The sequence below is a fragment of the Paroedura picta genome, chromosome 11 (genome assembly GCF_049243985.1).
Source record: "Paroedura picta isolate Pp20150507F chromosome 11, Ppicta_v3.0, whole genome shotgun sequence".
NCBI classification, from domain to species: Eukaryota; Metazoa; Chordata; class Lepidosauria; order Squamata; family Gekkonidae; genus Paroedura; species Paroedura picta.
In genome coordinates this window covers 56,979,310-57,004,567 of record NC_135379.1, presented here as the reverse complement: position 1 = coordinate 57,004,567, position 25,258 = coordinate 56,979,310, and the positions used below count along the sequence as shown (strand labels likewise).

The 25,258-nt window shown below is 48.8% G+C and overlaps 1 protein-coding gene across 2 annotated transcripts in view; it reads right to left on the bottom strand.

The window, feature by feature from the left end:
• VOPP1 (VOPP1 WW domain binding protein) overlaps positions 1–21,972 on the bottom strand; it is a 41,011-nt gene extending 19,039 nt beyond the window's left edge. For both annotated transcript variants that reach the window (XM_077303265.1, XM_077303267.1), the window contains exon 1: positions 21,561–21,972. In XM_077303265.1, coding sequence (XP_077159380.1) covers positions 21,561–21,611 — 51 coding nt within the window. In that variant the 5' untranslated portion in view covers positions 21,612–21,972. The remainder of the gene's footprint in view (positions 1–21,560) is intronic.
• Positions 21,973–25,258: the final 3,286 nt, after the last annotated feature.

Genomic DNA, 25,258 nt, shown 5'->3' with positions numbered 1-25,258 from the left:
GGCAAATGTGTCGGAAAGGGCAGTGAAAGAGATCAGGGGGCAGAAGTGTCTTCCCTACAAGAAAAGGCCAAAGAGCAGGTGTCTTTTTTAAGTTCAGAGAACACAACTAAGGGAGGATGTGATAGACATTTATAAAAGTCAGCATGGAGTGAAAAAAGATGGGTAGCGTTTTGTTCTCCCCTTGTCGTAATGCTGGAATTTGGGAGCAACCATCAAAGTTGCCTGGCAGTTCAGGCAGGACAGACGAAAGGAAATCACTTGAAGAGCAAAGGCTTTGTGAAAGTTACTATTGCAGGACATGGTCGCTGCCTGCTGCTTTAGCTGTCTTTCAGAGGGGACTGGACAAACCTGGGGGGGTGGCTAGCACCACAAAACTGGATCTCCACGTTCACAGGCAGTGGAGAGCATCGAGACCTGGCCTCTATGCCCTGCTTGTAGGCCCTCCAAGAGCACCTGGTTGACACTTCTGGCTGGCACCAGATGGACTTCTGATCTGACCCAGCATGGTGGCACATATGTTTGGAGAGAGCCCAGGAAGGACAAAGCAGGCTCATTTGGCTCTTCATCCAGAGGAAGTCTTAGCTAATGCCCCCATAGCAATACTTCCAGCTAGGCTCGCCAATAGATTAATCCAGTTCTGAGATGATACACGCTGGAAGACTGCGGAGAATGCACGAAGCAGCCGTATGCCTACCGAAACCATGCAATTTTGCTTGCCTTCAAATTTCTGAACACAGCGTGCCAGTTGACGAAATCAAACCCACAGCCTTATTAGTGAGTACAGGAGCAATAAAGCAAAAATCAAATAAAACCTCAGGGGTATTCTTTAACAAGAGCTCATGAAACACAAAAACATTTTTACAGATATTCTATTTTCAGAGATGAATATTTCTGGCATGGAACATATTGAGTGAAACAGTATCGGCATTTTTTTTTTAGCTCACCGTTAGGACAGATAACAGAACAAGATTTTCAGCACTTATCATGGGGGGGATTATTTTTCCCCTGTTGTTGAAGGTGAAGAACTAAAGATTTATGATTTGGTCAGAATAACAGGCTGCAAAAATTGGTTGGAGGCAGAAGGGGGCCAAAGTTACGGCCCCTAATCCCACATCACCTCTTTCAGGGAGGGGCTGCTGTTCTGTACACAGCTGCATTTCCAGGTATCTCCAGTTTTAATCCTTTTGTAGGTCTACCTGAGCCTCCAGAGAAGGGCAGGGTATAAATTGGATGGATGGATGGATGGATGGATGGATGGATGGATGGATGGATGGATGGATGGATGGATGGATGGATGGAGATAGATAGATGATAGATGGTGGGTGGATGGATGGATGGATGGATGGATGGATGGATGGATGGATGGATAGATGGATAGATGGATAGATGGATAGATGGATAGATGGATAGATGGATAGATGGATAGATGGATAGATGGATAGATGGATAGATAGATAGATAGATAGATAGATAGATAGATAGATAGATAGATAGATAGATAGATAGATAGAGCAAGCTGCTTAAGGCAATAGAGCAGCCTTTCTCGTCTTTTGAACCATTGAGAAACCCCTGAAACATTCTTCTGGCTCTGAGAAACCCCAGATGTGGTGCAACCGTGCAGAATATGGTTGGGCTCATAGTTCCGCACAAACCCACTCAAGCCCCTCCACTTCCCATCCTCTCCAGGCCCATCATTGGCCATTTTGGGAAGGGGGAGGCAGGTCGACATGACCATATATGGTCGTATCACCTGATAAATGTTAACACATTTTAAAAATATATTTAAAAATTAATAAACCCCCACCCATTCAGGAAACCCTTCCAGGGCCATCAAGAAACCCCAGGATTTCACGAAATCCTGGTTGAGAAAGCTTGCACTAGAGATTAAAACAGAGATTGTTGATTGTTCTTGCATGCATGTTGCAAAAAGCCAGGACATGCAAAAATCTCTGCTCCAGGGGTCCCCAACGTGATGCCTGCAAAAGCCTTCCTTGATGCTTGCCAAGTGCTTATCGAAAGTTAAGCTCCTGGGGACGAGTATTTACCTTGGGGTAGTTTGGTGATGCCTCTTGTGGCTCAGGGTGGTAAGGCAGCCAACATGCTGTCTGAAGCTCTGACCATGAGGCTGGGAGTTCGATCCCAGCAGCCGGCTCAAGGTTGACTCAGCCTTCCATCCTTCCGAGGTCGGTAAAATGAGGACCCAGCTTGCTGGGGGGTAAACGGTAATGACTGGGGAAGGCACTGGCAAACCACCCCGTATTGAGTCTGCCATGAAAACGCTGGAGGGCGTCACCCCAAGGGTCAGACATGACCCGGTGCTTGCACAGGGGATACCTTTACCTTTACCTTAAGGACTCAGGAACCTTTGCTGCTCAGGAATCTTTACTGCTATCCACTAAACTGCATTTGCTTGCTGTTCCTTTGCTTTCAAATCACTTCAGAGCAACTGTAATTGCTGATTCCCCAAAGAGAAGGGTCTCTTGGCAACAGAGAGCGCTTAGCTTTCATATTAATAACCTCTTGCTCAGAGATCTGTTTAATCACAATCTGGCCTTCAAAGGGCATGTGTTCAGAGGCGGTTATTAGGGGGAATGCAGCCATTACGAGAAGAGACTCCCTTGGCTGAGACCCTTTCATTTAATTATTTTCAAGGCAAAACATAATGTTTGCAAGGAACCATGGGCAAATTAACAGCACTTTTCAGTGGTGTCTTAATCTGAATCATTTAGGGAGTCTATTTTTTTCTTTTTTTTAATCTTGTTCAAGACGGAATTTTCGAGTAATTGTGATATTGAGGCAACCTGCAATACTTATTCTTTTTAGAAAAGAAAATGCTCATTATTGCAAAAGCACACCACCATACAGCGTTACCTCATTTTTGATGCTAATTTGGCATGGACAGCCTTGCATGCATTTTATATCATATATAATTTGTTTAAAATATTAAATATTTCAGATTTTTAAAAGAATTTTAAATGCCTCTTATCATCTGAAATGCCTTACTGCTTTGTGTTAATGTTTTGCTTCCTTGGAGACTCTGAATTGGGTGGAAAGGCAGCATGGAAATAAATAGATTTCCAACTGCACATGTTCTTTGCATCTGCGTGCCAAAATACAAGGACACAAACATAAGCTATTCTGTCTCCGTGGTTTGATTTTTTAAAAGTGTTTTTAAAGGAACAACACAAATTCTGTTTTAAATAAGCAAAAAAAGCATAAACAAGGGAAAAGAAGAAGAGTTGGTTCTTATATGCCACTTTTCCCTACCCGAAGGAGGCTCAAAGTGGCTTACAGTTGCCTTCCCATTCCTCTCCCCACAACAGACACCCTGTGGGGTGGGTGAGGCTGAGAGAGCCCTGATATCACTGCCCAGTCAGAACAGTTTTATCAGTGCTGTGGCAAGCCCAAGGTCACCCAGCTGGCTGCATGTGAGGGAGCGCAGAATCGAACCTGGCATGCCAGATTAGAAGTCCGCACTCCTAACCACTACACCAAACTGGCTCTCAACAGGCTGCAAAAGGAACGACAGCCCTGCTCCAGTTTTGTGAGTACAGAAAAACAAGTACTCGACTAGTGTTGTATATTGATAACAGTGTCGGGCTAGGATCTGGGAATCCTAGTGGTGGCAAAAAGCACCATCAAGTCAGAATTGGGGAGTTTTAAGGCAAGAGGTGGTCAGAGGTGGCTTGTCATGGCCTGCCTCAATGTCACAATACTGGTATCCCTTGGTGGTCTCCCATCCAAATACTGGCCAGGGCTAACACTACTTAGCTTTCAAGATGGAACAAGATCGGGCTAGCCTGAGCTATCCAGGGCAGGATCTGGAAGATTCAGATTCAAATCCCCACTCTGCCATGGAAGATTATTGGGTAACCTCATGCAGCGTCAGCCTATTATCGTATATACTCGCATATAAGCCGACCTGGATATAAGCCAAGGAACTTAATTTTACCACAAAATCTGGGCAAACGTATTGACTCGCATATAAGCTAAGGGTGGGAAATGCAGCAGGCTGCTGGTCAATTTACAGGGTGGCCTAAGTGCTTAATCCATGCTCAATCATCACAGGCTTTCCCATCCAGCCTCCCTCTCAACAAATACAGAAAAGTCAAGAGCTGCTGGTTTTTGTACCCCGCTTTTCACTAGCCTAAGGAGTCTCAGTTGTTGTTGTTGTTATGTGCGAAGTCGTATCCGACCCATCGCGACCCCATGGACAATGATCCTCCAGGCCTTCCTGTCCTCTACCATTCCCCGGAGTCCATTTAAGCTTGCACCGACTGCTTCAGTGACTCCATCCAGCCACCTCACTCTCTGTCGTCCCCTTCTTCTTTTGCCCTCAATCGCTCCCAGCATTAGGCTCTTCTCCAGGGAGTCCTTCCTTCTCATGAGGTGGCCAAAGTATTTGAGTTTCATCTTCAGGATCTGGCCTTCTAAGGAGCAGTCAGGGCTGATCTCCTCTAGGACTGACCGGTTTGTTCGCCTTGCAATCCAAGGGACTCGCAAGAGTCTTCTCCAGCACCAGAGTTCAAAAGCCAGGAGTCTCAGAGCGGCTTACAATTGCCTTCCCATCCTCTCTTGATGCCAGACACCCTGAGAGAGCACTGACAGAACTGCTCTGTGAGAACAGATCTGGCAGGAGAACCAAACAGTGCCCCCCCAGGCCAGCAAACCAGAGCAGAACAACAATACCCAAAGTTGGCAACCTACTACAACAAGTACACCAGCTACCAAACTGGGGGCTACAGTGCCCCCCAGAACAAAACACCGAAAGAAAGAACTGTAAAACTGAAAACTGAAAGAAAGAACTATAAAAATCAACTTTTAAAAGAAACAGGACCCCAAGAAGAAAAGGCAAACAATGCTGCCCCTCAGATAAAAGAAGAAAGAAACACTAGAAGAAACAGTAAATCCCAAAGCACCCCCAAAACCCACCCCACCCCTAGAAACCAAAGGAATAGTTTGGAAGAAGTGATTAGGATAAGAAGGGGGGGGGGAAATCAGAATCCCTCAGTCAAACCATTGATGTCCTACAAGCTGCCAGAGTAAGCATTCTGGGAACAATTAGCTCACTTGCAAAGAGCTTAGTTTTTAAGATCTTTGCAGAAGGCAAATGTTAACTGGGGGGCAACTAGCTCACTTGCAAAGAGCTCAGGTTGCAAATGTGATTGACTAGCTGGGGGCAGGCTGTTAATCAATTACCCACATATAAGCCGAGGTCTTTTAAGTGCTAACAACTGTGCTTGAAAACTCGGCTTATATGCGAGTATATAGGGTAATTTCCTTCACTTAATGCCTCACCTTTCTCCCCAAATGTCCAGGATTCTCCTTCTGTCTGGTTTATTCTCATGACAATTTTGGAGCGAATCGCCCAACTCAACCAATCAAATTCCAAAGAACAGTGGAAATTCGAACCGGGGTCCCCCATCTCCTAGTGAATTTTCCCCAAATTAATTTTTTCTCTCTCAAAAAAAAGGGAATCACATTTGCTCATGGCTCCAAATTTTTCAGGACTTTTACACCTCCAATGCAAATAGACTTTGATCTCAGCAGAGTTTCCCGAAAGCGAAAAGACAGAAAGGCGTTTAGCATCTTGGATGTTTCTCCAAACAGAATAAATGTCTCATCCACATAATATGGGGACTCCTTCAGGCTCCTTCTATTACATCAGCTCCAATCCTGTTGCTAAATGGATAATTGCATGCTTGACAACCTAATTACAACCATCACTCTAATTGCCGTGCGCGGAGGTAGTAAGGATTCATCGGCAAAGTGATGAAATGCAACATTCGTAAGATGAGATCCCATTTCAATAAACGTTACTCCTAAAAGAAATGTTATGCGCTGATGCATCACTAGCACCAATGCACAGGAGATCAGAAATGCCCTGTGGGCTAAGACCCACCTCTCGTCAATGGCGCATGGTGATTAAGGGCAGCTAACTCTAATCTGAAGAACCAGGTTTGATTCCCCACCCATTCACATCAAGCCAGCTTTCTGACCTTGCGTCAGTTCTCTTAGAGCTCTCTAAGGTCCGGTAGGGCGGCTAGTTGGTAGCTATGCAAAGCAGGATGTTGGATTGTATGGACCACTGGTTTGATCCAGCAGGGCTCTTCTTTTGTTCTAGTTCTGAATTGTAATATACAAAATACACTAGAGGCATTATACTGTGTTTCCCAAGGCTTTGGGTGAGGGGCAGTACTTGTATCTCCAAAGAATATTTCAGAGATGGGGAAAATACAGAGGGGGGCAACCAAGATGGTCAGGGGACCTCCCCTATGAGGAAAAGCAGAAGAGTCTGGGACTTTTCAGAAAAGAGATGACTGGGGAGCGGGATGGGACATGATAGAGGATTAGGAAATTATGCACAGGGTGGAAAGAGTTGACAACAAGAACTTCTTCTCCCTCTCCCAAAATACTAGCATCCAATGAAGCATCCAAGGGCATCCAATGAAGCAGATGGGCAGTAGGTTCAGCACGGACAAAAAGCAAGTGATTAAATGCCCTGTCGGCTAAGGGCATGTACACAGCAAGTGATTAAAATGCGGCATTCACTACCACAGGATGTAAAGATGGTCACAGGCATAGACAGTTTTCCATGGGGATTAGACCGATTCATGGAGGATAGGTCTACCAGGAGTTACTATCCATGGTGACTAAAGGGAACCTCTATGTTCCATGGCAAACTGGTTGGTCAGCATAGGAGACAAGTTCTCAGACTGGATAGCTAGCGCTCTGATCTCACAGGGCTCTTCTCGAGCTTTTACTTATTAACAAAAACTATTCCCCACCCTCAGCACAACTTCATGCAATCAGGCTGTTCTATATAACCGTCTACCTAACCCTTAAGAAGCTTCAGCCAGCTTAAATAAATCCATTTCCCTGAAACAGAATGTCTCACAGATTAGGATTTTGCTCCCCGCTACAATCATTCTGGGCTGATGTTTCATAAGACGAGTCTACATCTCACTGAGTTCCTCGCGTGCTCCAGTGTGTTTCCTGTTCACACACCTCCAGCCTGGCCTGCGGACACAAGAACAAGCCGCAGAATCTTTTCCAACTTTTACTGACTGCCAGGGAGATAAGCAGAGGTTTCTTTCCGTCACAGAGAAACCAACGTGAAATGGCTTTTCTTCAACTAACCAGCCTGGATTTGGGCTTGGATAGCTGGCTTCGGGGGTATTCTGTGGCACAAACAGGATATAGCATGGAGTGGTTCGATTGTCACCAAAGTGATTCACGTACTAGTAAATGCCCGATGCACTCTGAATGCAGCGGGCGCTAGCGGGGCTCGGGAGTCGGCGGGGCTGGTGCGGGCGTAGGGTGGCGCATGAGCCGGATCCAGCTTGTCCTGCCCCCCCCCCCACGGTGCGGCCTACTTGGGCCCGTGCTGTCGCTGGAGACGAGTCCGCGGCACTGTGGCGCGGTGGCCACCTGCCCTGTCAGATCCGAGGCAAGTAATGGCGGCGGCTGGGCGGCTGCGGGCGAGCAGGAAGGGGGGTGGATCGGGAGGCGCTTCTCACCTCCTGATTAGTCAGTCCAACAGCAAGGGCAGGTAATGGCGGCGCGCAGCTGATTGGGCCCTCTGATTGTCAGTCCGGGGGAAGGGGCCTATCGGCACCCTTCCTCATCACAGACAGGGCCCACCCTCGGGGCCCTTAACGAATTATTTTATCCGCTCTGCTAGGAACGGTTAAAGATGGAAGCAAGACATGTTGGACCTAGAAATATTAAATGCTGCTTTATGTGCGCAGATCCCCATAACCAGGGGTAGTCAAACTGCAGCCCTCCAGATGTCCATGGACTACAATTCCCATGAGCCCCTGACCAGCATTTGATGGCAGGGGCTCATGGAGATTGTAGTCCGTGGGCATCTGGAGGGCCGCAGTTTGACTACCCCTGCGCAAAACTGTCCACCATAGCAGTTAAGGGGATCTCATAGCACAGGAATGCTCTCTGCAGGGGGCGGGGCTGGGTTGCAACAGAATGACTTAAATTTGGAATAGTTTCCTCTGGCCAAGATTCCAAAATATTTCCTCAGCTACAGAACAAGATAAGGACATATATGTCCAGCCTGGAAGCCCTAATCTGTTCTGGTTCATGACACAGGCAATACTATGTTTAGGGTGGCAGCATGCCCTTATTTGGGGGGGGGAGGATGTGTAAGACCACCCTTCTCCCAGATAACTCTATATCCAGGCAGACAACTACCAAAAAGAGAACTCCCCAAATTTACTTTAAAAATGCCATGGGGGGTGAATCTAAAACTCCACACACACACATCTTAAGTGCCAAAGTTTACAGATTTCCGTTTTACGAGCCTTTCAAAAGGGGAAGAGAGCTGAAGATTTAATTTGATCCCCAGAATCTCTACCATCCCCAGCAGGGTCAGGCAAGGGGTGGCCCCAAGACCCATGCAAGGTGGATGGAGCTGCAACTACCAGAGGAAGCCAGCTTCCCGAGTCCTGAACACGGCAGGGATGAGCGGTGGTGGGAGGCCGGACCTCTCCATCTTCTCCTGTTAGGAGGGACAAGACTGTTGGTGGGAGATCCCGCTCAGCACAGGGCCTGGGCCTAAATCCACCTGTGAGCACATCCACAACTCTTACTCCAGGAGTTCACCGGCTAGAGATCTTCTGTTTGCCCATGTGAGTGCCTGCAAGAGTACGTTACTCTTTTCTCAGCCACCATGTGCCTTGCTCAGCCAAGATTCATTTGCAGGCATTTATTTTTGTAAATTATTTGAGCATATTCAGTCTTCGCAGGCCTTTTGTTAGAGAGCTATTTGATCTCAAATTCTAGTTAATTTAACTGCTGCGGCTTGCGGCTTGACCAGGCAAGGGGTAATTTAAAAGCAGAAGGGTACCGTGGGTCGTTTCTTCCACTGAAATCTGGAGTATTAACAGTCCACAACCAATTATCCCTTCCCGGTGCTGCCTTTGAAGGCCACTGTGATGGACGGCCCTTTAAAAGAAAAGCACCGCCAGCAAATTAATACGATGGAGCCGCCAACTCCGGGCCTACAATTTGGACATTATGCACATCAAAGGTAAGGAGAGTGTTAGCGCAGGTGGAGGTCTGTGCAAAACCAGGAGGCTAAGAGTAGATTAAATAAGGTGTAGTAGTTAGGTAGGTAGGTAGGTAGGTAGGTAGGGATGGATGGATGGATGGATGGATAGATGGATAGATGGATAGATGGATAGATGGATAGATGGATAGATGGATAGATAGATAGATAGATAGATAGATAGATAGATAGATAGATAGATAGATAGATAGATAGATAGATAGATGTGATTGAAATTTAAAATGCTTAACTTTTGAGGCTTGCTTTTAAATATCAGAGAACCAGGAGTTCGAGAATTAAAAACCACAAGAGCCAAGCATGGGCACAATCCATACTGTCCACCCACTCACAATCTGCAAGTTCACAGAATCAGCATTTCTGTCAGATGATTATCTAGCCTCTGCTTAAAAACTTCCAAGGAAGGAGAACTCGCCACCTCACGAGAAAGCCTATTCCACAGAGAAACCGCTCTGCCAGGAACTTCTTCCGGATGTTTAACCAAAAATTCCTTTTACAGCCTTCCAAAACAGCTTCACATTCCTTTGCGAGAAACGTAAGTGAAGAGGTTACCAAATCTCTTTCTATAGCAGTGGCCCGGCTAAAGTGGATCATTTTTAAAAATGCATGTGCTCTTGAACTACAACCGAGTCCAGATGTTTAACAGCTCACCTCCCTGGCTAAAAACGCTAAAATATTAGAAGCTTGCAGATGGTTTGGCTCTAACATGTGGGTTTGAAGGGGGAAATGTTATATCCGCAGTAACCAACGACAAGCCAGGGCTAGAACTCTGTGGACTGAGAAAACATACAGCACCTTAAGAAACGAAGCCATTTTCCAGCCACGCTGGACTAAAAAGTCTCCAGCAGACGCAAGCACATCCAGTTGACACTCACCACTCACTGGACAAAGCACAATCTGCCCCCATTGGCCACATTTCACACTGCCCATGAATCCGACTGTCCGGTCCATGTGCATGCGAGGAGTTAAAGACATGCCGAAATCAAGGGCACAGTCTCACCTTCCATAACCATTCCAAATATCTGCCAGGGAACAGATTTACAGAAGCACTTGTTACATAACATATTTTACGTAATCTCCACTCTGCAAAAAAAAGAAGAAGAAAAAAGATCTCCTTATGCAACATGAAATACAACCAGAGAAGGATGACTGTTGACAATAATTACGCCTGTCCTTTGGCCTCTGGATTTTGCAAACTGTATTGAAGCATCTGCCTGGACAAGGATCCATTAGTCCAAGGAAAACCTGCGTCTCTGCCACCACATCATGGCCACTCAAAACTATCCCCAAGGGGTGGGATGGGGACTCATTACAGCTCATTACCCCAAAGTAAGGTTATTGTAGCCTTTGGTAGTCCATGCAATGAATCATCAGTGCATTCTGCAGACAAAATCTCCCATGTTCATGGCAAGTTGGACAAGAAGAAGAAGAAGAAGAAGAAGAAGAAGAAGAAGAAGAAGGGTTGGTTCTTATATGCCACTTTTCTCTACCCGAAGGAGTCTCAAAGCGATTTCCATTCGCCTTCCCTTTCCTCTCCCCACAACAGACACCCTGTGAGGTGGGTAGGCTGAGAGAGCCCAGATATCACTGCTTTGGAGAGGAGCTTTATCAGGGCTGTGGTGAGCTCAAGGTCACACCGCTGGCTGCATGTAAAGAAGAAGCGAGGAATCAAACCCAGCTGGCCAAATTAGAAGTTGGCGTTCCTAACCACTACACCAAGCTGGCTCTCAACACACTGTCGATGGGTAGGGGTGGTATTTGGGTTTCTACTTGTTCCATTTTATTGGCTATTTTTTGCTTGCACAGTCTGTGGATGTGGACAGGGTCCTCACAGAAGCAAGCAAAATCATCTTCTGCTTCCTCCTTGCCTGTCTTGGCTGGTGTGTAGTCAGGGGAAGGGACTGGCCCGTTGGTTCAAAGAGGTTATGAGCGCCTTCCTGGAAAGAGTAAAATCTCTGGCCTGTTAAAGATGGCTCTAGTGAGACCATTGTTGAAACATTCTCTCTTGGTCCACCTAACGCTGCTGACTTTCGCCCAGTGTCCAATATTCTATTTTGTCGAAGTGTTTTGGTGTGTGGTAACTGTCCAGCTTCAGAAATTGCCAGGGGATATTTAGGATTCCTGAACAGCTAAAGGTGTTTCTGCCTGGATTTTGAATCAAAGTGTCTTCATCCTGATAGATGACTAATCCTTGGAGCACAGGGAGGGCAGATCCCTGTTGATGTCCCTGGGTCACTTGTCTGACACCTCTGGCCCTGAGATCCTTGTGATCATCTTGAGATGGTATGGGAGGACTCACATGAAAACATGTAGTTGCCTTATACTGAACAAGACCTTTGACCCATCAAGGTCCATATTGCCTACTCTGACTGGCAGCATCTATCATTATTATTAATAATATATGAGATCTCTGCCTGGAATACTTTCCAGGCAGAGATCTCATATATTATTGATGATGATGATGATGATGATGATAAGGATGATGATGATGATGATGATGATGATGATGATGATAATCTATTCTCTGAACTTTTCAAATGGAGATGCCGGGGATTGAACCTGTGACCTTCTACATGCCAAGCAGCTACTGTTCTACTGAATGTTCTTCCACCCAACACTCCCACCATCAATCCTCCATACACAAAACTGGATGGTCAAGACACCTAGGCTAGAAATCTTCTCCCCAGCATCTCGTTTTGATGAGCGGGGAATGGGAAACCACGCATGTCCTCATTTATAACATATTGCGACGCATCCAAGATTTAGATTTATCACCTCCATGAGATCCAAAACCATAATTCCTTCAGGAATTATAATGTTTTTAAATATGTCATTATTCTGGGAAGACGTACTAGTCATTCCAAGCCTCCTCAGTACAGGGAGTTGGGAATCTAAGACTGTGGGCCTACGCAAAGTTGTAAAAGGGTGGCTGGCGCAGAATAACCCTGCACAGGATTGAATTATTTAATGCATTTGTTACCCTATTTTTTCTCCAAGAGCTCAGAGTGGCATCTAATCTCTCCCCCCCCCCCTCCATTTCACCTTCGCAGCAAGGCTGTGAGGCAGATGAGGCTGAGAGAGTTCAGCAAGCGAGTTTCACGGCAGAGGGAAGTTCTAAATCAGGGGTAATCAAACTACGGCCCACCAGATGTCCATGGACTACAGTTCCCATGAGCCCCTGCCAGCATTCACTGGCAGGGGCTCATGGGAACTGTAGTCCATGGACATCTGGAGGGCCGCAGTTTGACTACCCCTGATCTAAATCCAGGCCTCACCGATCCTCACCTAACACAAACCATAATGCCACACTGGCTTTCTTGCACGGCTGGTTTTTTATAGCATAGCTCCCCAAAAATGTGGGGGACAGCGTTTCTTTTTCCTCTCAGTTCCAGTATAGATAGATGAGAACACTGAAAGCAGTGATTAAATCAGTGATTAATCAATCAGTGATTAAAATTTGGAATTTGTCGCTAGAGCAGGGGTAGTCAACCTGTGGTCCTCCAGATGTCCATGGACTACAATTCCCATGAGCCCCTGCCAGCGTTTGCTGGCAGGGGGCTCCTGGGAATTGTAGTCCATGGACATCTGGAGGACCACAGGTTGACTACCCCTGTTTTAAGAGGAAGCGTGCGACAAAGATACGGTCAACGGTCATGTGTGGAATGTTTCACCCCACAGCTTGCACCACGTCCATTACAACAGCCCCACTTTCCAGTGATCAATTTCTTTTTTGTTGCCAAGCACACAACGTTCCAAATTACAATCCAGAGAGGGGAAAGCTGATGAGAACATAAGGTACGAACGGCACCCCTGGAGATTATTCCCTTTCAGGCTGATGTACTGCTCTGCTGTTCAAAGCTTTCTGCTCCAGCCCTCCCCCTCAGAGCTGCAGGCAGAGATTTCCACAGAGCTGCCAGAACAAGGGGAGGGGGGGGGTAAAAAGATTTGACAAGGATCAAAATTCGCCCAAATGCCTTCTCACCTGGTTTACCTGTGTGTCATAATGCATTGACAGATAATGCACACAAGCAAGATAAGAACCCCCTGCAGCCCCCCCCACAGCCAAAGCAATCAGATTTAACTCCCAAGACAAAATCCCATTTAAATCTACACAAAGAATATCACAGCAATAACACACACACACACACACACACAAATCACTTCATGTCTGTTTCTTGGAAATATTTCTGACAAATCAGGCCTGGTGGAAAATATCCCCATATTTTCCTATTTATCGTCTGCCAGCCCAAATTCACTGTAAAAATTTCCTCCTCTTGACCCTGCTCAGGATCCTGGAGATGAACTAGGAGGAAAGTACAGATCCCTTCACATCTCTGCCGGAAGGATCTTTGGTCCATCGGTTCTGGGTAATTTCTCTGCTTTTTGGGAGCAAACGGTGGCTGCAAAGCCGCCAGTGCTCTCAGTGGAAACAGCAGCAGAGCATTTCTCCCCCTTCTTCTCCCAATAATTCAAACAGCATGCCATGATGGCGTCAGGCTCCCTGCCCTGTTTCACATTTCCAGCGCATTCTCGGCTAAGTGTCCCGATTGGCAGAGCATGCTTCAGCAAGCTGCATGCCGCTTGCACCGCTGTCTGGCCCTTCCCCTTGCGTTTCCTGCGGGGTGTCTTCCTTTCTGAGCTCTTATGTGCCCTGTGTACTTGGAGACAGCTAAGCATACAGCATTACTAAAAAAAGACAGTCGGTGTGGTGCGGTAGTTAGCACGGATTAGGATCTGAGAAACTTGGATTCCACACTTTGCCACGGAAGCCAGCTGGGTGGACATGGGCCAGGCACAAACTCTCCTCCTAACCTGCCTTACAGAGTTGTCGTGAGGATAAAATAGGCAAATGATACAAACAGCTCTGGATCTGCACTGGGAAGAAAAGTGGAGGAGTTCAGTTTAAAGGGACTCCTTCAGAGGAAGATTTTCTCTTAAGCACAGGTAGATTCGAGTCCAGGAGCTCCTTAGAGATGAAACAGACTTTCAGGTATAAGCAAGGGGTGGTGGAAGGTGCCAGGGGCCGGTGAGGAATCTGGGGGGAGTTAGGGGGGCAGCAGTCCGATTCGTCCTGCTGCGGCTGCGTTTTCCTAGCGAGAGACGTTCCAGAGTGGCTTGCCTTTGCCTGACTGTGAGTCTTAGTGGCCCTGGACTGCCAACCCTGCTTAGCTTCCCAAAGAAAGCAGCAGCTTCAGAAGGTGACCTGGATGGGGTCATCTTCCTGCTGAGCCCCTCCTCAGATACTGCCCTTCCCAGGCTACACGCCACAGCTCCAGGAATATCTTCACCCAGAGCTGGCAACCCTTGCCCAAAAGTGGCCACCTCAAGGAGGCTGGGAAAGCCTTCTCCTGCTTGCTTCTGGCCCATGGGAGTTTCCATTGCTTGCTTCTCTCTCTCTCTTTCCCCCAGTGAGGATCCCAAATGACTTTTACAAGGAACGTATATATCTTTTTCCTGACTAAAATACGGCCACTTGTAAAGGTAAAGGTATCCCCTGTGCAAGAGCCGGGTCATGTCTGACCCTTGGGGTGACGCCCTCTAGCATTTTCTTGGCAGACTCAATACGGGGTGGTTTGCCGGTGCCTTCCCCAGTCATTAGCCTTTACCCCCCAGCAAGCTGGGGACTCATTTTACCGACCTCGGAAGGATGGAAGGCTGAGTCAACCTTGAGCCGGCTGCTGGGATCGAACTCCCAGCCTCATGGGCAGAACATTCAGACTGCATGTCTGCTGCCTTACCCCTCTGCGCCACAAGAGGCAACAACCAAAAAAGGTGTGTGGGCAATATAGTGGAGTCCTACAGACACTCTCCCCTCAGCCAGTTCCCTGGAGCCAGGAAACCCTTCTCCTCTTTGTCCCAACTCTCTGGGCCCCTCTCCACCACTTTCTCCTTTCCATCTGGCCCCATAAGCGTTCCTGCAGAATTCAGCCTCAGTGCTGCAACCGCTGCGTGAATATTGTTTTGGAGCACTTGCCGTAGATTTTGACAACATCCATTGTTTTCTAGCACTGTGAGCAATTCAGGATGATAGACTCCCTGTCTACTCATGGCACTACAAAAGACAAACATTACTGCTTCAGAACTCCAGGGGACAGGGGTATTGCTGATCTGAGAAACTGCCTTGTGGAAACGAGCATCCACCCCCAGCCCAGGCTGGTAACGTGCCTAATTTCAAGTAAAAGAGTTCGAATCCCGAGTGGCTCATCACGGGAGTGACTCGGCATTAAGACCCAGGTTCTAGCTGGTACACCATGAATACCCAAAGGTCTCAAGAGCTCTCTGAAGAGCTCTGACTCAGGAGATGTAAAGCAAACAGATCCCGCTGCCTGCCCTCTTCTCTCTGGCTCAGAAAAACAACCCAAACAAAGGAACAAAGGAACGTTGTCTGCCAGAAGCCAGGACACTCCACTATAGACTGCCGTGGTTTTAACCAAGAACATCTCCAGCCTAGTCGGATCTCCCCAAGCCCAGATGTTCCTCAAAGCAGTTCTCAGCCCTTCTGCGGGTCTTTAAAGGTTCAAACAGTCAAGCTTTAGACTACAACTGGCAAAATAAGCGTAACGTGTGGATGAAAACAGCACCAAAGTATCCATTAAAACCTACTGAGTATACTAGAGGGTTTCCCCTGAGTCAATGGATGGTTCACTGCAAACTTAATTGCAGATCAAAGCATGAAACAGTGATAAACAATCTGTGGCTGTGAATTTGAAAGAGAGAGAGAGAGAGAGAGAGAGAGAGAGAGAGAGAGAGAGAGAGAGAGAGAGAGAGAGAGAGAGAGAGAGAGAGAGAGACTTGTTGACTCTTAAGTTCCTTGTGGACTTCAGGGAATCTGTACAACAGAGCTAAGGCAAAAGTTTGCAGAGCTAGAGACCCCGTTTTTGCTCTGTTTTACTTCTCAGGGAACGGAAAACCAGAAGGACCAAGATCCTCAGCAGAAACCATCAGTAGTTTCCATGAGCTAAATATCACAGAACTTTCACTCTCTTCATCAGGGGTAGTCAAACTGCGGCCCTCTAGATGTCCATGGACTACAATTCCCATGAGCCCCTGCCAGCAAACACTGGCAGGGGCTCATGGGAATTGTAATCCATGGACATCTGGAGGGCCGCAGTTTGACTACCCCTGTTCTACATCATCTGACAAATGACGACACGATCAGACCTCAGGTGGCAGCTTCTGCTACTACAGCACATCCGTCCATTCTTTCCTGTGGCCAGGCACATGGATGGAAAAAGCCATGTGGGCAGATCTGGGAAACTCCGTGGGTCAGGATCCTCCACTGTCTCCCGCTGGACGTACACAAGGAACATGCCCCACTAGCATGCTAGCATAGCGCCCTAGCCCAGCAATCTACAAGGGATGTTCAAAGTCATTCCCCAAGCATGGTGTCCCCCATTTGGGTGCTGCTATAGGGGCAGGAGAGACCATAATAAAAGGGAGGCAGTCACCAAAACATTGTCCTCAACCAGGAGTCTTCAGCCTTTCCGGAAGTAGGGGCCACTGAGAGGGAAGCATGGGACAGACTGTCAAGCAAAGTCAGAGCAGCCTGACAAGAGGAACTCTAGGGCAGGGGTAGTCAAACTGCGGCCCTCCAGATGTCCATGGACTACAATTCCCAGGAGCCCCTGCCAGCGTTCGCTGGCAGGGGCTCATGGGAATTGTAGTCCATGGACATCTGGAGGGCTGCAGTTTGACTACCCCTGCTCTAGGGTATGATCTCAAGGGCTGTGAGACAGCAGATCAAGAAAACCACAGAGAGGAAGCCCTCTGTCAGCACCCCAGATCAGAACCATGGAGCTTTCTACCGCTCTGGGAGTTTCCCTGCCTCTGGGACTTTCCAATTTCCTCTTTTCAGGGCCCATGCTCTCTTCCAATGTGCACAAGCAGCCGAAAGGGCAGCAAGACACATTGGCTCAACAGCAGCTGGGGCTCTGTGACTCACTCCCCAGTCCTGAGGTTGGGGTCAAGGGAAGGACTGCTCTCTTGATCACACAGAGACCGCAAGCCAAGCTACACTGGTCTCCGCAGCCCAGTTTACTTTGATTGACAGCACCTCTTGAGGCTCTCAGATTACAAGGGTCTCTTTCCCAGCCCTGTGTCCCTTGGGGCTTTCGGACTACGGCTATTTATCATATGGCAGAACTACACACAGGAAGCATAGAGTAATGTAAGATATGTAGCCAAGTAGGCACAACGGTTATGCAGACTGACTGGGCAGTCCCCTTGAATGATAGTATCTAAGTATTCAATCCACTCAGTGGCAGCTGGGGAGAGTACAAAGAGCTCCATCACATCACCCTGGAAAGCACGACACTCACAAATGGAAAACAGTGTGGCAGGTAACTGGTGTACACACTACCAAACAAATTTCTGCCAGCTGGGACAGATTTCTGCCAGCTGGGGCACACTGCACCCACCACCTGCAAGAGCCTAGCGCACCCACATCCAGTATGGTGCCCAGGGCACGAATCCCAATCACTATGCACTAAATCAGGGGTAGTCAAACTGCAGCCCTCCAGATGTTCATGGACTACAATTCCCATGAGCCCCTGCCAGCGAATGCTGGCAGGGGATCATGGGAATTGTAGTCCATGGACATCTGGAAGGCCGCAGTTTGACTACCCCAGCACCATTGTGATAGACCAAGGATCTGACTCACTGTATGTTCCAATTTCAGTATATGTGCTGCCGAAGCTCAGGTGCCATTCAGACTCACTGTATGACCACTTCATGCACTCAATGGCAAACTCTATTCTGAATGTCCAATTAAGACGTACGGTTCTGGGTTGCCTAACTGGGATGTTTATTTTATCTGGAGAATACAGACAAAAAACATACTAATGAAACCGAACCTTAAAAATAATAGTAATAATAATAATGCTCTGCACACTTTACAAAACCAGATGGCCAAAAACAAATGAGCAAACAGAAGACCCGGAAGGCAGGGAACACAATTAAACACGATGGGGAAGTGTACATGCTGCTTATTCACTAGCCAAAGGGCATATGCATATGCACCCCAGGCCTTGCAGCTCTCAGATCGATGTTTTAAATGCTGGCAGTCCCTATTTCTTTACCCAAAGAGTAATTAACAGGTGGAATTCAGCGCTGCAGGAAGCAGTGGTGGCTACAAGCACAACAGCTTCAAGATGGGGCTGGATAAACCTATGGGGCAGAGGCTATTAGCCTCAGGACACTCTGTCTGGGGCAGGGATGGTCTGTATTCTTGGTGCTTGGAGGGGGGGCAACAAAGGGGAGGCTCCTGGAGTTCTGGCCCTGCTGGCAGACCTCCTGATGGCACCTGGGTTTTGGGCACTGTGTGACACAAGGTGTTGGGCTGGATGGGCCACTGGCTTGACCCCACACGGCTCCTCTTATTTCCCTTTAATCCAACCCACCCCCCAAAACCAATTCCTAAGGAAGAACAGGGGAGGGGAAACTCCCCCAGCATCCCACCCCCGGCAACTCCTTGCAGGGCCTCATTTATGGATTTTGTCTATTTTCGTAAAACGTCATTTTCCTGGGAAAACGCTGGAATTAAAGAATCACCAAAGCACTGGGGCTACAAACCATTTGGAAACCCCCACCCCATTTCTCACACCCAGGCCTTTGAAACTCTGCCCTGCGAGGGTCTTTTGGAGAGGGGAAAGGGCATAGCTCCTCCCAATTTCTTCTCCACTCTTGATTCCCCCTTCCAAAACTTTAACAAGAAAATCAGTTCTGTAATATATGCAGTTGTGCATTACATGCCGCCCTTCAATTTCAAGGCAAATGGAATAATTCTGCTTGTGTGACAGACTGCCCAATTACTTCTGACTTCTAGTGACCCTACAAATCAACAACCTCCCAAAGTCCCTTGTTCCTGTCCTGCAAAGGGAGGGTTACCACTTCCTGGAAGAAGTCAACTCATCTCACATTGAATCTTCCTCTTTCCCTACCTCCTTCAGCTTTCTCAAGCATGCCTAGCCAACGCTGTCTCATAACCCCAGGATATTTTTAGATCTTCCTTTTCATCCGAATGTCCCACACACACACACACACACACCATGGCACACCAAAGGAGATCAAGAGGGCTTCCACGGAACACAGCAAACAGAGTCGTTCCAGAAGACATTTTTGTAAAAGGAAACAGGGCTGTCACTTTGTTGTGTTATTTTGTTTTTATGGCATTTGTTTTCTTAATTTTGTAATCCAGTTTCATCCCTGCGTCCAGCATGCCTTGCCCTGTTTTACTGCATTCTTTTCTAAAATTGGAATTCCTCTCTGGTCTCAGCAAAACCAAAGTGAAGCATATATATAAACTATAAAGAAAACAACAGGACTTCAGTACAAGACCCTGTTTCTAAGGTTAGAGCTGGGAAGAACAAGAGGGTTTCCCAAGCATGTGAAGAGTGCATTCCCTTTCCAGTTGAATAATCACACTTCACTATTATCTGTCTACGCCAGGGGTAGTCAAACTGCGGCCCTCCAGATGTCCACGGCCTACAATTCCCATGAGCCCCTGCCAGCGAATCCTGGCAGGGGCTCATGGGAATTGTAGTCCATGGACATCTGGAGGGCCGCAGTTTGACTACCCCTGGTCTACGCCAGGCTTTCATGAAACCCTGGGTTTTCTTGACAGCCCTGGATGGACTTCCCAAATGGGTGGGAGTGAATTAATTTTCAATATATTTTTTAAATTTGTTAAACATTTATCGGGAGATATGACCATATATGGTCACATTGACCCACCTCCTCTCTCAAAGTGGCCAATGATGGGCCTCGAGGGGGTGGGAAGGGGAGGGGCCCTGGGTGGGCGTGTCCACAGCTCTGCTTCCCAACCCTATTCTGCAGGATCCTGCCACTTCTGGGCTTTCTCGAAGCCTGGAGAATGTTTCTGAGGTTTCTCAATGGTAAAGAACTTGAGAAAGGCTGATCTAGGCCTTGGTGCAGGCCAGGCAGAAAGAGGTGGGGTCTCTCTGTTGAGCCATCGCCTCTGCCCGACTGCACAATACAACAGTGGAAGTGAGATGCATTTAAAGAGGAAGCATTACAGAAATTATTTACTGCAAACACAGCCCTGTGGGGTTTCTCTCTAGGTTTCTGAGTACTCGGGAAGCGCGTTTTCTACTCCTTGCCAGCCTTCAAAGAGCACTCATGGCTCATTCTCAGCAAATAGGAATCCCCCACGGCCCCACTAGAAGGGGAGGCCAGAACAAGGCCGGAGAAAATGCAAAGGGACTCTGCGCTGCCAATCCAGAGAGAGACAGAGAATCCACTTAGCGTGCCCAGAGCAGAAAGAGAGTTCAGTCTCATCCCTCGGGAGCCAAGCAGCACAACCAAGTTGAGAGAGTCACACACACACACACACACACTCCAGACAGAAGCTTTCAGGTCCATTAAGCACTTAGGCCTAATGCTCAGGATCCAAGTACACATCACATGGAGTCATCCATACTTAAAAACAAAATTCGAAAAGCACCAACAGAAGCTGGAATCTTGAACAGAGTCCAGACAGGGGCTCTTTAGCTCTCCCCCTTCAGGTCTCCACGCTACCCTCACCGGAGGAAAGATGGGTTTCCCTCCCGCTCTGGGAGAAAGAGAATTGGGGAGGGGGCCCTGACAGAGAAAGGGCCTGAAACAAAGGTCAGACCCCCATTCCAAAGATTTCAACCTCCTAGCCCCCCAGTGTCCTGGTCTAGAGTAATGAACCGAAGGGCCCTGGGATCAAAAGGGAAATTCCCTGCCTGCAGAAAGCCAGCACCTTGGGCTAAAATGCCTCCCCTAGACTTCTGGGAGCAAGGCTTTGGAGCAGTCAGTGCTGTTACCCCTCCCCATTTTTTCGCAGATCACCACGACCTGAAAGCAAAACCTTGCAAGGCACAACCCTGTGATTTATTCCCAAGTAGACACCCCTAAAATTGCATTGCACCCCCCAAAACATGCCAACGAGGGTTGCCAGTTTCAGTTCCATGCTGGGGAACTCTTGGGGATTTGGGGGTGGGGCCTAGGGAGCACAGGGGCCTCAGCGGGGTCCAAAGCCATGGAGTCCACCTCCAAGCAGCCATCTTCTCCCGGAGAAGCAATCTTTGTAGCCTGGAGCTGAGTGGCCATTCCGGGAGATCCCCAGGTCCCACCAGGAGGCTGGCACAGGGGATGGGGTTTGGAGCAGGGGACGGACCTGCGGGGGGTCCAATGGCCCAGAGCCGCCCCCCCCCCCAAAGCATCCTTCTTCTCCCGGATAAGTGATCTCTGTAGCCTGGAGCGGAGAGGTCATTCCGGGAGGCTGGCACAGGGGGTGTGGTTTGTAGCAGGGGGGGGCTATGTGGAGTCCAATGCCACAGACCCCCCTCCCCCCCCCCCCCGAAGCCTCCATCTTCTCCCGGGGAAGCGATCGCTGTAGCCTGGAGCTGAGCGGTGCTTCGGGGGCATCCCCAGCCCCCCCCCCCCCCTGGAGGCTGGCACCCCGGGATCCTGCCCTCCCCCGCGCGCGGCTTACCTCCAGGAGCAGGACGAGGAGCCCGCACAGCCCCTGCCGGAACGGGCTCATGGCGCGCCTGCCCAGCCCAGCCCAGCCCTGCCCGTCCGGAGCCGCGGCGCCCAGGCAGCGGGGGCCGGGGGCGAGCGGGGAGGCGGCCGGGGCCGGGGCCGAGGAGGCGGGCGGGCGGGCGCTGGCGGCCGCGGTGCCTGGCCGGGAAGAGGCGGTCGGGCTCGGCAGGCGGGGCCAGGCAGGGCGCACAAAGGGAGGCCGGAGAGGCGCGGGCGGAGCAGCCGGGAGGGACCCGCCTCTCGCTGGGGGGGGGGGGCAGCGGCAAAGACCCGCCGCCGCCTCCGCCTCCGTCTTCTCCTGCCGCTGCCGCTGCTGCTCCGTGCGCCAAAGGCGGGCGAGGAGAGGCGCGCCGGGGCTGGCAGGAGACCCGCCTCCGGGCAGGGCAGGGAGGAGCCCCGCGGAGCAGGAGCAGGAGCCGAGCCCGCCGCCCGCCCGCCAGGGGAGCGCCAGCACGGTGTGCCGTGGTTGAGAGCGGCAGACTCCAGTCTGCAGAACCGGGCCAGGCACAGTTCTCCCAGAGCTCTCTCGGCCCCTTCTACCACACAAGGTGACTGTTGTGCGGGGAGCGAGAGGAGGCGATTGCAAGCCGCGTTGGGACCCCTTTGGATACGGAGAAGCGGGGTATAAAACACCCAGCTCCTTCTTTCACTCATGCTAGGCAGCGACTTTGCCGTCCACGCAGCCGAATCCAGTTGCGAAGCGCATTGAAAGCGGATCCAAAGTGTCTTACTGGGTATGTGAGGAAGGCCGCTCTCTCAGCTTGCTTGTCAGGCACCCCAGAACCTCCCCTTTTATTCTGTGCAGAACCAAAAGCCACAAGGAATCCCCGCGGAGGAGGGAGGAAACGGGGTCACAAGAGGAAAGGGGCCCGTGGCTCAGGGGGAGACCATCTGTTCTGCATGGGGAAGAGCTCCCGTTCAATCCGGGGCATCCCCAGTGGAAAAAAAGACCAGCCAGTAGGTGATATGAGAGGCCTCCGCCTAAAGAGCTGCTTCCAGTCTGAGCAGGCAATACTTCATGAGCCCAGGGTCGGATTCAGTATGAAGCAGCTTCATGTAAAGCCGGGGTAGTCAAACTGCGGCCCTCCAGATGTCCATGGACTACAATTCCCATGAGCCCCTGCCAGCGTTCGCTGGCAGGGGCTCATGGGAGTTGTAGTCCATGGACATCTGGAGGGCCGTAGGAACAGCTGGATCTAACTGTGACTTGGCTCCATCCAGCCTTTTCACTTCCCATTGCTCCACCAGAGGGCGTTGGGGGACTTTTTCAAAAGTTCTTAGCAATACATCAATTGCCATTTTTAAAAAAGGTTTCTGAAACTGGGGGGGGGGGGGGCTGACAGCCAAAAAGCCTGGTTGGGGGGGGGGCAAGGGGAGTGCAAGGGAAAGCACTCTGGGGAATGCAGCAGTGAGAGCCACACGGATAATTGCGGACCTGCGGTTAAGCACCCTCGGTCCAGGCCAACATCTGTTGAAGCACAGAAACCTTTGACAAGATTACAACAATCCACGTGGTTAAGGGTTCTCAGCATTCTAGCCAAAGCAGGGATCACCCGGCCGGATCAGGAGTCATCTCCCCATAATAGGTATAACCCTCCTCCCAAAGGCATGAGAATTTCCATTCCAATCAAATCTGCATCGTCAATTTCCCCTTTCTTAGGCCCACTAAACGTTCACATCTTACTGCAGATTTTCAGAGTAGTCAGCCTTTAATCTTGATTTTGGATTCTGCACCCATCTTCCACGCCGTTCTTTTCCCCCTGGTGTATTTATTCTGTAGCGACAATTTTTAAAATGCACTTTATCCACTTAGGGTGGAAGGTCACTTGTGGGGGATGGCCTCCAAAGGTTCCCCCCCCTTTAAACATTGCATAATTGCTCTATTGCAGCTGCGCAGTAGTGGCCAGCAAGTGCCTTTCATTTAAATCCTTGTTCAAGTTTTGTGCATGCATTCTAGCACTAGTTCCTTGAATGAAAAGGAACAGAAAGGAACCAGGCAAGGGGGAGGGGGGGGGAGAGAGAGAGAGAGAGAGAGAGAGAGAGAGAGAGAGAGAGAGAGAGAGAGAGAGAGAGAGAGAGAGAGAGAGATTGACATGTTGAAACTGACCAGATTTTTTTGGAAATGACAAATAGCATGTTATGTTCCCTCACCTCTGCAGTGGGCCTTTGGGGAAACCTTTTTGAAAAATGGCTACTAGCCCTGGTGACCAAAGGGAACCTCCATGTTCAGAGGCAGTCAACCTTTGAATCCCCATGCCAGGGCTTTCAAGAAAAGAATGCTATGCCATAGTGCCTTAACCTGAGTCTCAGGATCCTCTTGGACTTCCTCCTTCAAGTCCCCCCTCCCCATTTCTCAGGCTTTTGGGGCCATCTGGCCTCCTATCCTTCTCTGGATTTATGGGTGCCCTTTCCTGCTTCTAGGTGTCAAGCTATAAAATGTGCATGCCTTTGATTATAAGAAAGTGTATCTTGTAAGATCACAGGCTGTGAGAAACAATGGTGTTTGGGGGGCTGGCCCTATATCTGTTCCAAAATTTTGTATGTCTCTAGCAACAAAGCATCCTATGTAGCCCATTTGTAGTGTCCTCTATAAACTACAGAGTTTCTAACTAGGACTCTGCCTTGTTAGGATAATTGCCATGGAACGTGACAAAGAGTTGAGCAGAGGTTAGTTAGGCTTTTTCATGAACCTAGAATTCTTCAGTCATTGCAAATGTTAGCTAGTTCAATACTACAGTGTTCTGGTCCCTGTGCTTTCAGTGGATTACTTTTGAATTTTACAATAATCACCTCTTACTTTATACTTTCTGTATTTCATGGCCTTTTGACCCTGTTTTTTTAAATCTTCCTAGTGTCAGGCATAAAAATGGGTCATGCCATATTTTCGTACTGCAAAGCAGGGAGTGTTCATAGGATGGGTAGAAATAGAGAAAATAATCTCATTATTCTTCTGTTCTCCAGCCTTGTTTTTAAGCCCTAACAGACTCTCTTTTATAGACGGGTCTAATTAGATTCTGGGCTTGCTTTACTTCGCTCTGAGGTAAATCACCCTTTGCCTGAAAGCAATCAACAGAGTGGCAAAAGGAATGAAAATAGCACGAGGGGAAAACCTAGATCCAAACAGCCACTTAAACAAGCAAAAAACCCACAAACCCTTCAAACTTCCTCATTAGTAAAAGGTAAAGGAACTTCCTAATTAGGCCACCCTTGATTTAAAGTTGTGCTGAGTTTCTACAGCCATGAATGAACTCTGTTCTTTCCTTTCATATTCCCTGAAGGCCTACAGTTGTGAAGGCATCAGTTCATGTTCAGTTGCCTCAAGGGGGGCAAAGAGCAGCTCCGAGGTGCCATCTCAGGTCAGGAAAATGACCTGGAAGGGGAAAGCCAGAAGCCCCTTTTCTAGGCTTGATCATAACACCAGCTGCCTGCTGTCCACACAACCATTAAGCAGGACAACCAGGGGAAAATGGAGGGGGTCATCACACCATCATGCCGAGGTTTATATGTTGCTTTAAGATTCCTCACCAACTCTAGCGCAAAACCATAGAGTTTTGAGGAGGGGATCCTAGAGTGGCACCAAGTTATGCTAACAATCAGTGTGATGTCATTTCCCCTGTCTCCACTCCTCTGACCAGACACTTCATTCAT